Genomic DNA, 13,895 nt, shown 5'->3' with positions numbered 1-13,895 from the left:
AAAAAATTGGCAATTAATTTGCCAACATTCACTGTTTTCTAACCGTCTTGAACAGCTTGAAAATATTTGTCAAAAAGATTATGAAGACAACAGCATTCGATTTGTTCAAGAATATCTACAACCTGTTGTTGAGTTACTTGATTCATTACGCTCCACACTTGAGGTTCTTTATCTGTGGTTCATTAAAATCTAATATTTGGATCTTTACTTACTTTAATGAAATATTTTCCTTTTTTTATAAAGATATCTTTTCACTAACATTTCCCCTACTTCTAAATTTTAATTATAAAGTTAATGTTCTACTTTTTTAATAATGATACATTATTTAGTGAATAAGTCAATGAGGGTATTACAGACAATAATTTTAAGTCTGTCACTTATGCTCTATTACATAGGATTCACCCTTCTTTTATGAAGGGTGAATCCTATGTAAGACAATTCTATTTAAGACAAGTTATTTTACTAAAAGCAAGCTGTTAACACAATAAAGCAAAGTTGCTACCATTTTTGATATTGCAATGTTTTGTTAAACCAGAGGTTTTACTGAGATTTTTGGTGAATATAAACAACTAAGGAAACAATTTGAGCCAATTTTTCTGTCCATTGTTAGATGGTTAATTCAGTATTTTCCCTCAATTTTCTAGTATTTTAATTGGCTTATTAAAAAAACAATATTTTTCAATGTTATTGTTTACAGCTTTCAAACATGCAATTTTGACATCAATTATCAGGGTTGTGTCTCTGAATAAATCACAAATAGTTCCATAAGAAAACAATTTTTTTATTAATTTTTTTTTTTTTTTTTTTTTATAATTTCTTAAGTTTTAAGTTTATAATATGTTTGGAAACTGTTCTAAAATAGGCTGCAAGCATTTTTATTTCTTGTCATTATTTCTGAGTGTGTAAGTTATATCTTTACTTTAATTTTTAAAGTTCAATATATACTCTGACATTTCTAATTTTTATAATAAATCTTTCTTCTGATCAGTTAAAATTAGATGCAATTACATAGCTTTTAAAGACTGACTTTTTCATTGATATGAAATTTTATACAAAATTTATCTTTTAACTACCTTTAGGAATATTATCATACAACTACTTCAAAAGCTCTACCATGGCTGCAACGATTTGAGAATGTTTTAAAGTATGCCATACATCCTTCTGAAATAAATGTTGATATATCCCCAGGAGACTTTTATATTTATATTGCTAAAACTTTTCCGAGGAGATTAGAGTTGCATTATTTATTAAATGGAGAAATTAAAACACGAACATTGTCAAGCACAGATTCTATATTAATGGTCTCGGAAAATTGGATTGAAATACTGAAATCTGATATCACAGATAGCTGTGTCTATTTTAACTGTATTATTTGGAACAATAAAGAATTTGAAAAAATTACTTGGGAAAATCTATTAGTATATAAAACTTTAGATAATGTGAATTCTATAGGTGAATAAATTTTTTTTTTAATTTTATAAATATAAGTGTAAATGTTTGTTTGTTTTTTTAATAATAATTTAATTTACAATTTAGACTCAGTTGACATGACACCATTTTCAATGGAATCTATGTCTTGTGATGAAGCTTTAATAGATCCAATGATGATATTAGACATTAACTTTGAGCTGCTGCATAGTCAGGTGGCCTTTCTTCCAGGAAGTCGTGACAAACGGGGTGGTCCTGTAATTTTTTTTGATACAAGTGAAGCTTGTTGGGAAAACAACAACACAGATAGTGAAGAAGTTGCTAAATTGCTTTTGTATTATTATAAAATACCCAGGTAATCTGAGAAAACATTTTTTTAATAAGAATTATGCATTATTTTTTTGTTGGTTTTTACTATAAAAGTTCCTCCCTTTTTTAGAGAGAGTGTTCAAAAGAAAGGTTGTTCATTAGTTATAGATGCTCGACAAGCCAGCCATGTACACTCCATTTTAGAATGTATAGGAAAAGCCATTGTAATTTTTCAGGTAAAATTAGGCAACTAATGGTAGTCAAAATGTTTTTAAATTTTGATTTTAATGATTTGAGTCAATGGATTAAGGCTTAAGTTATCATATATAGTTGGTCTACAAATTTGTGTTTAGAAAAAGCTATCTAGTGCTGTGTATATGACATATGTGTTACTACGCAAAGACTCTTTAATGTTACTATTAGCATCCTCAAAGATCAAAGAAAGTTTGAATTTTGAGGTAAATCTTAGTTCAATAAAAGTAACAACAGTTATTAATTGTTCATAAAGTTCTCATTAAATTCCAAATACTGGTATTAGTTATAACAAAGCTTGCACTTTGTTTCTTTTTAAATTTTTTTATTTATTATTTAATTTTACTTTTAAGTAAAAGTATGTTTTTTTTAGTTTCAGTTCATATCATCGCTCAAAAAGTTAAGTCTTGTGATTGATGAAAGCAATCTTCCAATCAGATTTGGCGGTCAGCTTGAATATGACCATCAGAAATGGATTAAGTTTAGAACAGTATGTGTTTTTTAAGAAGAAGAAAAAATAAAGGCATTCTTAAAAAATTTTAAGCTAAAATTTTCCAATTTATGAATTTTTTTTTTTTAATGCAAATGTTTAAGTATTTATTCCTCACCTTTTGTGCTTAAATCAATTTTCCCTAACAACCTAGCGACAAGCATTAATATTATTATGATTTTGTATTACAAAGGAAAATTTTTAAAAATTTAAAAATTGAATACTATTTTAAGTAACTAACCAATATAAAAACTAAATTTACTCAATTATTTATATTTACTCAATTAGTTATTTTTTAAGTCTATATAAAGACCTAATAGATAAAGTTTTAAAAAAAAAAACTGTTTTTTTTTTATAGCAAGTGGAGCCTTTTATGGCTGGATGTCGAAGTGCAGCAAAGTATGCCATTAGTTTTATGTCAGACTTAACTAAATCTGAAATTAGATACTCATCAGAAGATTACCATGAATTACTCAAGTTGCACAAGGAAAAGTCAGATGAAATCCTCTGCAACTTGCGGCTGGTGAATCTTCAACAGGAAGGTATTCAAATAATTAATCATTTGGAAGGTAGTCAAGATAAAGATATGAAAACAGAAGATTTTATTGATACAATTGACTGTGTGAAACGGCTTCATGCTCAAGTAAACAATTTATTCAACAGGCTACAATACAATATGAGTAAGAGACAGGAGAAGATTGAATTGTTTATGAAAGTGCATTTGTTTGAAGAAGAAGCAGAAAAAGTAAATTATTGAGTTCTTTTTTAAAACTATTTCTGATATTGACATCAGTTTCTAAGCCTGAAATAAATTTAAACTCTATTTTAGGTGATATCATTAAAAGAACTGTGCTTTTAACTTTATTTTATATGTTGCTAAAGTTTACCCGAACTATCAAAATTTGACCCCTAATTTTGATGCACAAAATTATCCATATATCATGTACCATGCTCCTCGTTATGAATGAAATTCTTAATGAAGTTTGTTTATAATGATTTTCATTCAAGTTCAAAGTTATATCAAAATTATTTTTTAATTATCAGATTTTAGAATTTTTTTATTATAATTTTTTTGTTTTTAGACACTGAAAATATATATATATATATATATAGCGTTGCTTTCTGAAAAAATAGTTTATCTGATATTCTGCAATATTCAGTAATCCCATTTTTTATTTGATTATTTATTTAGATTATTAGGTGGATCCAAAAAGAAGGATTTCTATTCTTAGAGCAACAGAATGAAGTTGGTGATTCAATAGGTCATGCACAATCTCTCATAAGTGAATTCTCCAAATTTGCACAGTTAGCTGAAGTAAGATTTATATTTAGAAATAAACTTGCTAATGTTTATTCTCTATGTAAGATATTTAATAAGTAAAGATATCATTTTATTATTTGTTATAAGCTATTGTGAGGTAGAAGTTTAAATTTTTTGTGTTGATTAAAGGAATACCATTAAATTATGGATAACATCTTTTCTTTGCTGCTAAAAATTCTTGCTAAAGATTCATTCAACAAAAGTTTTTAAACACTCCATAAAAAACTGTTTAAGAACTTGTGGGTTTAAATTGCAAAATTAACTGAGTTGAAACTTAATTGTCAAGTATTTGGAAAATATTCTCTACACAATATTGAGCCTTTGAAGGCTGCTATTTAACTTATGTAGAAGTTATTGAATTTTTAAGTTAACAACTTTGGAAGATAAGGTTGATATTATTTAAAGGACTGTTAACGTTGCATACCTACAATAAACTTAATTTTACAGAAGTTATAGTATAGTACAAGTGACATTGTAATTGCACAAGTTTCCTTTTTGCCATTAGAATTTCACAAAACATTAAAAAAAAATTTTTATCTTTATGATAAAATTTTTTTATCTTAAAGATAATTAGCGAGTAGAAAGCAAGTGGCTTTGTCATTGCTGCAAAAAAAAAACGATTTGTTGATTTTTATCTCTCTTAATGGTTTTTTGATATTTTGTATCAATAAAAATGAAGATTATTAAACAAAACATTCAAAACTTAAAATGCAAATCATAAGTATGTTTTTGTTTGTTATTGATATATCTATGTATATCTATATATATCTATATATATCTATATATATCTATATATATCTATATATATCTATATATATCTATATATATCTATATATATCTATATATATCTATATATATATATATATATATATATATATATATATATATATATATATATATATATATATATATATATATATATATATATATGTATATCAAGTGTTTTGATGTTAACCCTTTTTCATTGTAAGTATATTTTGACTCGCTGCAGAATTTAATTCCTTAAACTTGTGTTAAATTATTTTTTAAGGCAAATATTCAAGGCGCAGAAGAAAATATTATTTTGGGAAATCAGTTGCTTGAATTTCAGTTATTAAAAGAAAGACATGATTGCATTAAAGATGAATTAGCTCTGCTTGAAAAAAATCATAAAGATTTTATGATTAAATATACTGAACGCAAAAAAAAACTTACAAAGTCTTTGGATTTCCATACCTTAGTATCAGAAGCTCACCAATGGTGGATGTCTGGTTTGCAATATATAGCACATATGAATATGGAAGAAATACAAACCCATGAAGGCATTGAGCATTTAAAAAATTCCTTAAGCTGTTTTATTAAAGAGCATCCTTCATTAAAAGAAAGCCAAATAGCTCGGATTACGGAATTAGCACATCATTTAGGGAGCAAACAAGTAGAGCAAGCTGAACAGAACAGCAAGAGATGTTTGGAAGTGCAAGAAATGTTACAAGTTAAACAAAATCAAATTGCTGGTGCTGAAGAGAGATTGAGAAAGGTAGGTTTTAAAAGTTAAAATTTTTAAAAAATTTTGTAAAGTTTTATTTATTAAACCAAAAAGTAAATGCAAAGCTTTTTTTCAGCACAACTGGGATCAGCTTAATAGTGACCCAGAAGAAAACGATGAAGACTCCAGTGGTATTAATGAAGATAATATATCAACAGAAGCTGATGAAGATTTTTACCAAGACACAGCCAGTGTTTCTGATTACTGTGACATCCTTGCAAATATGCCTGTATTTAGCTGGCAGGGTACCCAGTTCCATTATGATGAAAATGATGCCAATCTGGCAGTTTTTGATGCTGCTATGCCTTTAAAAATGAAGGAGCGACTTCGATTTATTATAGATGAAATGATAAGTACAGAATATCAATATGTGCAGTCATTAGAATATGTTCTTGTAAACTACCTTCCAGATATGGACTCTGATCAACTTCCTGCCACTTTAAAAGGGAAAAAAAACATACTGTTTGGAAACATTGATCGAATATATGACTTTCACAAAAGGTATTGATTATTTGTTTTACTTGTTAATTACAATGTCATTCATTACGATTACAAAGCATTTTTTCTTACTTCCAGACATTTTTCTCATGATGTGGAAGCCTACCAACATGCTCCTTTACAGATTGGGAAATGCTTTTTAAAATGGGTTAGATTTTTAGTTTGAAAATGTTATGATCATTTCACTGTATTCTAAGTATTATAATAATGGTTCATTTTCCCACAGGAACGTCAGTTTTATGTTTATGCGCAATACAACAAAAACAAGCCTAAAAGTGATGAGATCTGGGATGATTTTGCGAACGTTTACTTTGAGGTGCAGATTTCTTGCTCAATAGGTTTATTAAGATTTTTATGAAACAATTTTTTTTAATGTGTAAAATAATGTATTTATGTTATTTCCGGTTTTTGTTTGCTTCAATAAAGCCTCTACAAATGCAACAGCAAATTTTAGGCATTGATACAACTTCCTTGTTCTTTTTATCATTCTCTCATTTTGAGAGATTTTTCAAACTCTTTTTAGGCTAAAATGAAACAATTAAATGATAAACTGGACCTGGCTAGTTACCTAATTAAACCTGTTCAGCGCCTGGGTAAATATTCGCTTTTGCTTAGAGACATGATAAGTTGCTGCGATCCTAAAGATCCTCGTGTTTCTGAAATGAAAGTGAGTAAGAGTTTTCTTTTTGTTTAAGTGAGTATTATAAAATTTGTGTTCAAAGCCTAAGTTCAAATAAAAGTCAAAAGTGTATTTCAGTATTTCAGCCCAAAGAATAATCTAAATAAATCTGTTTAAGAAACTTTGTATAAAGAATTATTTTTAGATGGCTCATGAGCTGATGAAGTTTCAACTTCGTCATGGTAATGATCTGCTTGCAATGGATGCCATAAGAAATGCTGATGTAAGAAAAAATTAATTTTTGGTATAAATTATTAGGAAATCAAATCCAAATAAATATAAACATGCAAAGATGCGCTGAAAAAGAAAGCATATTCATCTCTTTATTTCTTGTTATCAGGTCAACTTGAAGGAAGAAGGATGTTTGCTGCGTCAGGTAAATTTTTGATTGGTTCTAAATTACTCAACTTTTTCTGATCAAAGTAGTCGTAAGGCCAAAAAAGCTTAAGGAAACCATTTCCTTAGTACGAGGCAGGGGTTCTTAAAAAACTGCAAATATTTCCAAAGTACGAGGGAGGGGTTCTTAAAAAACTGCAACTATTATTAAACTAATGTCTGTCATTTTTATTTTTTTTTTATTATAATGACTATTTATCTGTAGGCTGATTTCATTGTTTGGTATGGCAAGCGAAAGCGCTTACGCAGAATTTTTCTCTTTGAACATTCTTTGGTGTTCACAAAAGCCAAGGAACAAAAAGCGCACGGTGATCACTTCATCTATAAGCACTCGATAAAGGCAATTGAATTATTTTTTCAAAAAAAAAATTTAACACCTATTTTGCTCTATCTTTTCTTTTCAAAACATTTTTCTTATCATAAGGTGTTTTTCCGTTTAGACTGTCGACTTGGGACTGACTGCAAACATTGGAGAAAGTGGTTTGAAGTTCGAAGTGTGGTATCGAAGGTGGAAGAAGGGAAGAGCCTCAGAAGCATACATTTTGCAGGTTATGATTGATATCATTTTTGTTTCCTTTAACTTATTATGCATCAATCCATTACTTTTAAATAAACTTTATTTACTTATATAGGCTATCACAGAAGATATTAAGCTGGCCTGGACAAATGATATTACAAGAATTCTGTGGCGTCAAGCCACAAGAAACAAAGAATATGGTCTTACAGAAGTTAGTACTGGAATAAGTGTAGAAAGTACGCCTTCAGCAATTTTTCCTGATAGCGGGACTCAGTCAAACCCTTATTCTAGACAACGCGAACTCTCGCCTCGTTCCTTGGATTTAAATATAAATAAGCGTCTTTCTTGGGTGAGTGCTGGTGACAGTTCTGGAAGTTCTGGAGTATACGATATGGGAAGCTTGCCAGAAGATCCTCCAGCGTATTCTCCTCGAGACGATAAAACTTACTTTAAACGAGGAGATGCTGATAATAAATATGCGTCTCTCCCGAGAAAATTTTCACAGCAGTTTACTATACCTTTACCGCGCAACGAGTTTGATGTTAATTTTAGACACGATCAGAATAACGCATACGAAGGATCTTTTATGCGTAATAATGTATACAGAAAAACATTTCAGTCAGACGGAACACCCACATTAGAGCGAACTAAACCCATTTGTACGAAAAAAATCTCCAAAAAGTATGCATCAGGTAAGCCGCGATATGCCACGCAGCCGATATTACTTCCTAGTCATTTTTCTGATGCTTATCAAAAAACAAACTACGTTAAATACAGAAAGGTGCTCTCTGAGCGTCCTACATCTCCTGAATCGATTGTTGAAAGTGTAGAAGAAGATATCCTTGCTAATAAACTTAATAATACGCGTTTAGAAAGTGAAGTACTCAGTATTTCTAAAAAAAAAAACTTACCAAAGCCTATGTTATATCAAAAATCGTTCACCCAAGGTGACCTGTCTATTTACAAAGATCTTCCACAAACTTATTGTTACGATAATATGAAACCGGCGAAACAATATTCGTCTACTCATTCTACGATATCTATGATGGGTTGTGCGGACGATCCTCTATCGTTGCGGTCGAGTTCCACTTCAGTTATTCCAGTTCAAGGGAAGATTTTATCGAAAAATAATCCTAAAAACAGATTAGCGACATCTATCTCTAGTACTACTTTTTTTACAACTAAGGTTAGTAGAAATACGATGATGATGATGATGATGATGATGATGATGATGATGATGATGATGATGATGATGATGATGAGGAGGAGGAGGAGGAGGAGGAGGAGGTGGTGGTGTGGTGGTGGTGGTGGTGGTGGTGGTGGTGGTGGTGGTGGTGGTGGTGGTGGTGGTGGTGGTGGTGGTGGTGGAGGAGGAGGAGGAGGAGGAGGAGGAGGAGGAGGAGGAGGAGGAGGAGGAGGAGGAGGAGGAGGAGGAGGAGGAGAAGAAGAAGAAGGAGAAGGAGGAGAAGGAGGAGGAGGAGGAGGAGGTGGAGGGTGACCATCAATAATATCAAAGATCTAAGTTATTTTTCAAATTTTTTTAGGATACGAAGAAACAAACAGCGTTGCCAACATTTCTCCGTAAGCGTTTGTCTAAGTCCTTTACCGATTTGATATGAATGCGTTGTTGCACAAATTATCACTGTTATGAAATCTTCTTTTCAATGAAGCAGGTTTCAAATAGTCTGCTGTTTCAAATAAAATTAGTTTTTAGTTTAAACGTTTTAGGTAGGCTTCTAACAAGTGTTCGAAACTATTTGTTAAATAAATTTACTTGGTTTTTTATATATCAGAAATGTGTTGTATTTTATCAAAATATCTTTTGATATGTTAATATTTATTTTATAACTTAATTACGATAGTTTATGAATAATTCGAACGTTTCCACCATATGGAACGTGTTACAATATCTGCTTTTGTTTGTTTTTTCAAATCAGTTTTTTTTTTATGTCTGCTGTTGCAGTATTTTTGTTGGTATTTTTAATTCCCTTACTTTTACAAGAATGACAAGTGCGTCCTTTTTAATAGGGATTCGATGGGAGCCAGGTTGTTCTTGATCGAAAACATACATAAGGAAAATTGATCACAACCTATTACACAAATTTCCCACTAATTCAAAATTAACCATCGATAGATTATGACAGCCTATGCTTGTGGATTTAAAAGCGGCTTCAATGATAACGCCCATATTTAACTTATCTTAACAAAGCAAGTCCTATATTATCCTTTATAATCAAAAAATCCTATACTATCCTATATATTATCATTAAAAATTGCTGAAGTTGTAAATTCTTCGATATGATTTAAAAGTAGAATTCGCGTAAATAGACCAATAATTTTAGGTACAGGTAAATTTGGGTACATTTTAGGTATCTTTTAAGATTACTAAGGAGTTGCAAATTTTTGGACGATGGGTGCATTTTTCTGGATGGGTGCACCCTTTTGGACGATGGGTGCATTGCACGTCTATGAAGTTGTTTCTCAAGGGCGTCAATTTAAAGAAAATCATTAAAAAGAAGAAATGTTGGTGCGATATAATTTTATTATCTTTCTTATTTTTTTATTATTTTTGTGCTTATTATTTTCATTTATTTTCATAACAAAAGAAAACGAATGAAAAAGAGAGCTCTGATATTATGTAGCTTTCGACATTTTGTTAGTTTACTTGTAGTTTTGTTACAGAAATAAAGAAATAGTTTACGGTTATATTAAAATCGAAGTACATATAAAAAAACAGGGTACTCAAAAAAAACAAGGATTGTTACTTTTGTGTGTGTTAAATAAAAAAAAACGGAATTTTTTAAGTTTCATTAAAAATTATAAAAGTATCCTTCTTTAGGTCTCTAAGAGTAGTAGAAAAATTAGATATTTAGAAATTTAGTAAATACACCCTTTAACCACGTCAATGTATTTTTTATGTTTTTAACAAGAGATAAGTTAACTTTAGAGAAACTATTACTATAGTTACTACTACTATAGTTACTAAGTTATAATTAAATTTGATATTTGATTTGAATGTTAATAGTTTGATGTAAGAAATGTAAGATAAATATGAGCATGCAAATCCATTTACAGTATTGGCCATTAATAACAATCCATCATGTTTTTTTAAATATCATTCAATTTTGATTGGTAAAAAATCAATGATTATTTGGCTCTTTTCAAATATAAAAAGTGGAAATTGATGAACATCATATTATCTTTCAAATAAATATAGATATTCATAATAATTTTAAGCGATCCGCTAATTATCTTGAATTTTTTCACACATATCTCATAATGTTAAGTAATTATAATGGCCAAAATTAACAATCCAATATGTTATTTCAAACTTTCTTTAAAACTGCATTTGTCTTTGAGAAAAACTTTAAACTTATTTGCAAATTAATAATAATTATTAGAGAATTTTTATTAAAATTGTTATAAATATTTTAAAATTTTGTGTAAAATGAAATATAAAAATTAGTATCTAACTAACTACAACATTTCAGCAATAAAACAATTAAAATGACTGGAAAAACTATTGATAATATGACAAAATGTAAAATCATAGCAATGAATGAACGAAATATCTCAATGAGAAAAATTGCAAAACATTTAAACACATTCAACTGTTAGCAGAATAATCAACTGATTCATGAATAAAATGCAATTGAAAATCTTCCGCGTCCCGGAAGACCCAGCATTTCAGATGAAAGAAATGAAAGTTCACTTATTCGCATTGTGAAAAAAATAGAAAGTTATCATCTGCTGATCTCAGTCGAAAATGGCAAAAGACTTCTGGTGTTGTTGCTAGTGCTCGAACAATTAGAAGAGTACTACAAAAACAAAATTACATGTGGCAAGCTGTTTGCAAAGAACCACGTCTATCAAAAAACATCAGAAAGCAAGACAAAACTGGTGTTAAGCTCATAAAGTTTGGTCTCAAGGCATGTGGCACTACGTTCTTTTCAGCGATGAAATAAACGTTGAGGTCGATTCAAGAAAAAGCCGAGTATGCTGAGAAGAACGCCAATTGAAAAAATGCACTCAGATTGTTCTATGTATAGAACAAAACAAGGTTGTGGCAGTATAGGCATCTGGGCCTTCATGAAATATGAAGGTGTCGGTTGCTTCAAACTATTCGATTGAAGGCTTGATTCTCAAAGATATTTAGACATATTGGATAATTATTTGATGCCTTTCTATTGACATTTTTTGAAAAGACATGGGAATTATCTTCCAACAAGATAATGGCCCATGTCATACTGCTAAGATTTGCAAGCAATGGTTTGAAAAAAACAAGATTAAAATCATGTCTTGGCCTGCCAATAGTCCAGATCTCAATTGCATAGAGAATTTGTGGTCTTGCTTAGACCAAAATCTTGGTAAAATTTAAATAAAAGATCTAGACCAGCTAAAAGAAGAAACAACAAAATTACTGAATAATGTTCCTAAAGATATTACTCAGAATTTAGTGAATTCCATGTCGAAACGGATCAATGAAGCTAAAGGGTTGTCAACAAAATATTAATTTCGTTATTTTTTTATTTTTTTGTGTTTTGTAAATTTTCTTTTTTTATGGTTTGTTAATTTTGTTGTTGTGGTTTGTTTATTTTGGCCACATTTTTTTTTGGATAAATATGAACACTTGTTTTCATAACAATATTTTAGTTTTTTAGTTTTTTATTTTTTACTCTTCTATTATAAATTTATATTTGATCATTTGATTTATTTCAATAAAAGAAAATTGAAGAAAAAATCTCTTTTAAATTTTGAAATATTTTATTTTAAACTTACACTCATACTATAATGACATGATGGAATGTTATTTATGGCCAATAATGTATGGTTTGACATTACAAAGAAACTTAAACCCGTATAGAAATTTTGCTGTTGAAAGTCGATATTAAATGTTTGAGCAAAAAATAGGATCCTTATTTTATATATGATTAATAACCTATTTTCTTTTACATAAAATAACTGGTCAAAATAAAAAAAAGTCAAATGACATTTTAACTTAGTTTTAAACATTTCTGAGGTTGTGCTGGATCTGACGTTGTGCTGGATTCAAAAATCAAGTCCATTTTAGGCCATCATGGCGAGAGTTTTTTCTAGATGATTTAGTAGATTTCACAAAAGTGTAATTTCTATTTCAAACACTGAAAAATCCGCATTTGATTTTTTAACCCAATGTCACTTGTAACGTTCATCTATTGTTTTGATATCCTGATAAAATCTCTCCCCTTGTTCATCACTCACATGGATTTTAGTGAAACAATCTACAGGATGAAACAAAAAATCTACTTTATTACTCAAATTCAACAAGGGATATGAAAATATTTCGTCCCTTAGAAAATGCTTTTCAAATGCTGTGAAGAAAATTTTTTTTTATCCAGGGCTTTCTAAAATTACTTCATTAGACCAAACTTAACATGATGAGTTAAAATTCCATTTCTGTCAAATAATGGTTCGTTTATGATGCTCTTTTCTCCAACATGTAGTATTTACAAATCGCTTTACTATGCCCTAAACAAAGAAAAACGTGGATGTTTATTCCATTCACTTTACACCCCAAGCAGAAAACAAACCATCTTCAAATCTACATTATGTTCCATTCTTGCTGATTTCTAACACCAATAGTAAAACACGTTTTACACTTTCTTTTGCCTCTCAATTTATCTATTGTTTGTTTTGCGGTTGGACTTGTCTACAATAAGGCATTTTTCATCAGAAAATAATTGTAATTTTTAACTCTCTTGCTTAAAAACCATTTAATCATTTGATATCTTTTGAGCCTAAATCCATTTAAAGTTCCAGCGGCAACTAATCTAATAACAAGATAATTATCAATTAAAGTGAATCGGGACACTCTCCTCCTTTTATATTTCTAAAAATGTTGTTCAGACAATAGTTCCTATTCGTTCGCATATCTTATGTTGTCTTCTCGATTAAGTGATGTGTGTTATTTAATAAATTGGCCTCATCACATGATGAAGCGAACAACCTCATTAGTCCAATGTTCTATCGTTTAAATCAGATAGTTGACCATTCCAACCTTAGTAATTGTAATTTTTCAGACATCTATGTAAAATTCATGTAACTAAGTTAGATAATTATAATAACAGGAATATGTAATGACAGTAAAATGAATTGATTAAATATATTAATGATAATGAATAATAGGAGTGCAAATAAAACTTGAAAATAATAGGATTGACCTTTGAATGAAGATTTTTTTTTCCGATCCAAATAACTTATAAATTAAAAAAAAAAAAAGTGTACGTATGTATGTATGTATGTGTGTGTGTATGTATGTATGTATGTATGTATGTATGTATGTATGTATGTATGTATGTATGTATGTATGTATGTATGTATGTATGTATGTATGTATGTATGTATGTATGTATGTATGTATGTATGTATGTATGTATGTATGTATGTATGTATGTATGTAAATGTGTGCATGTATGTATGGATGGATGGATGTATATATAT

At 29.5% G+C, this 13,895-nt stretch overlaps 1 protein-coding gene across 6 annotated transcripts in view; it reads left to right on the top strand.

Moving 5' to 3' along the window:
- Positions 1-9,324, top strand: part of LOC145187314 (puratrophin-1-like) — an 11,894-nt gene extending 2,570 nt beyond the window's left edge. For 3 of the 6 annotated variants that reach the window (XM_090088690.1, XM_090088671.1, XM_090088681.1), the window contains exons 2-20: positions 1-163; positions 1,080-1,452; positions 1,537-1,783; positions 1,868-1,973; positions 2,091-2,195; positions 2,363-2,479; positions 2,838-3,224; positions 3,672-3,794; positions 4,831-5,316; positions 5,402-5,826; positions 5,902-5,971; positions 6,050-6,139; positions 6,347-6,490; positions 6,648-6,725; positions 6,843-6,878; positions 7,104-7,238; positions 7,339-7,446; positions 7,531-8,601; positions 8,960-9,324. The exon at positions 1-163 is cut by the window's left edge and continues 2 nt beyond it. In XM_090088690.1, coding sequence (XP_089944816.1) covers positions 1-163; positions 1,080-1,452; positions 1,537-1,783; positions 1,868-1,973; positions 2,091-2,195; positions 2,363-2,479; positions 2,838-3,224; positions 3,672-3,794; positions 4,831-5,316; positions 5,402-5,826; positions 5,902-5,971; positions 6,050-6,139; positions 6,347-6,490; positions 6,648-6,725; positions 6,843-6,878; positions 7,104-7,238; positions 7,339-7,446; positions 7,531-8,601; positions 8,960-9,034 — 4,339 coding nt within the window. In that variant the 3' untranslated portion in view covers positions 9,035-9,324. Of the gene's footprint in view, positions 164-1,079; positions 1,453-1,536; positions 1,784-1,867; positions 1,974-2,090; positions 2,196-2,362; positions 2,480-2,837; positions 3,225-3,671; positions 3,795-4,830; positions 5,317-5,401; positions 5,827-5,901; positions 5,972-6,049; positions 6,162-6,346; positions 6,491-6,647; positions 6,726-6,842; positions 6,879-7,103; positions 7,239-7,338; positions 7,447-7,530; positions 8,602-8,959 lie in introns of those variants that run through there. The other 3 variants (XR_016452910.1, XR_016452911.1, XR_016452914.1) reach the window with 2 other exon arrangements.
- The last annotated feature ends 4,571 nt before the right edge of the window (positions 9,325-13,895 follow it).

The sequence above is a fragment of the Hydra viridissima genome, unplaced genomic scaffold (genome assembly GCF_058129835.1).
Source record: "Hydra viridissima isolate aposymbiotic clone 2 unplaced genomic scaffold, HvirCarnegie_v1 scaffold_1, whole genome shotgun sequence".
Taxonomy (NCBI): Eukaryota; Metazoa; Cnidaria; class Hydrozoa; order Anthoathecata; family Hydridae; genus Hydra; species Hydra viridissima.
This window is presented reverse-complemented; position numbering and strand designations above follow the sequence as displayed.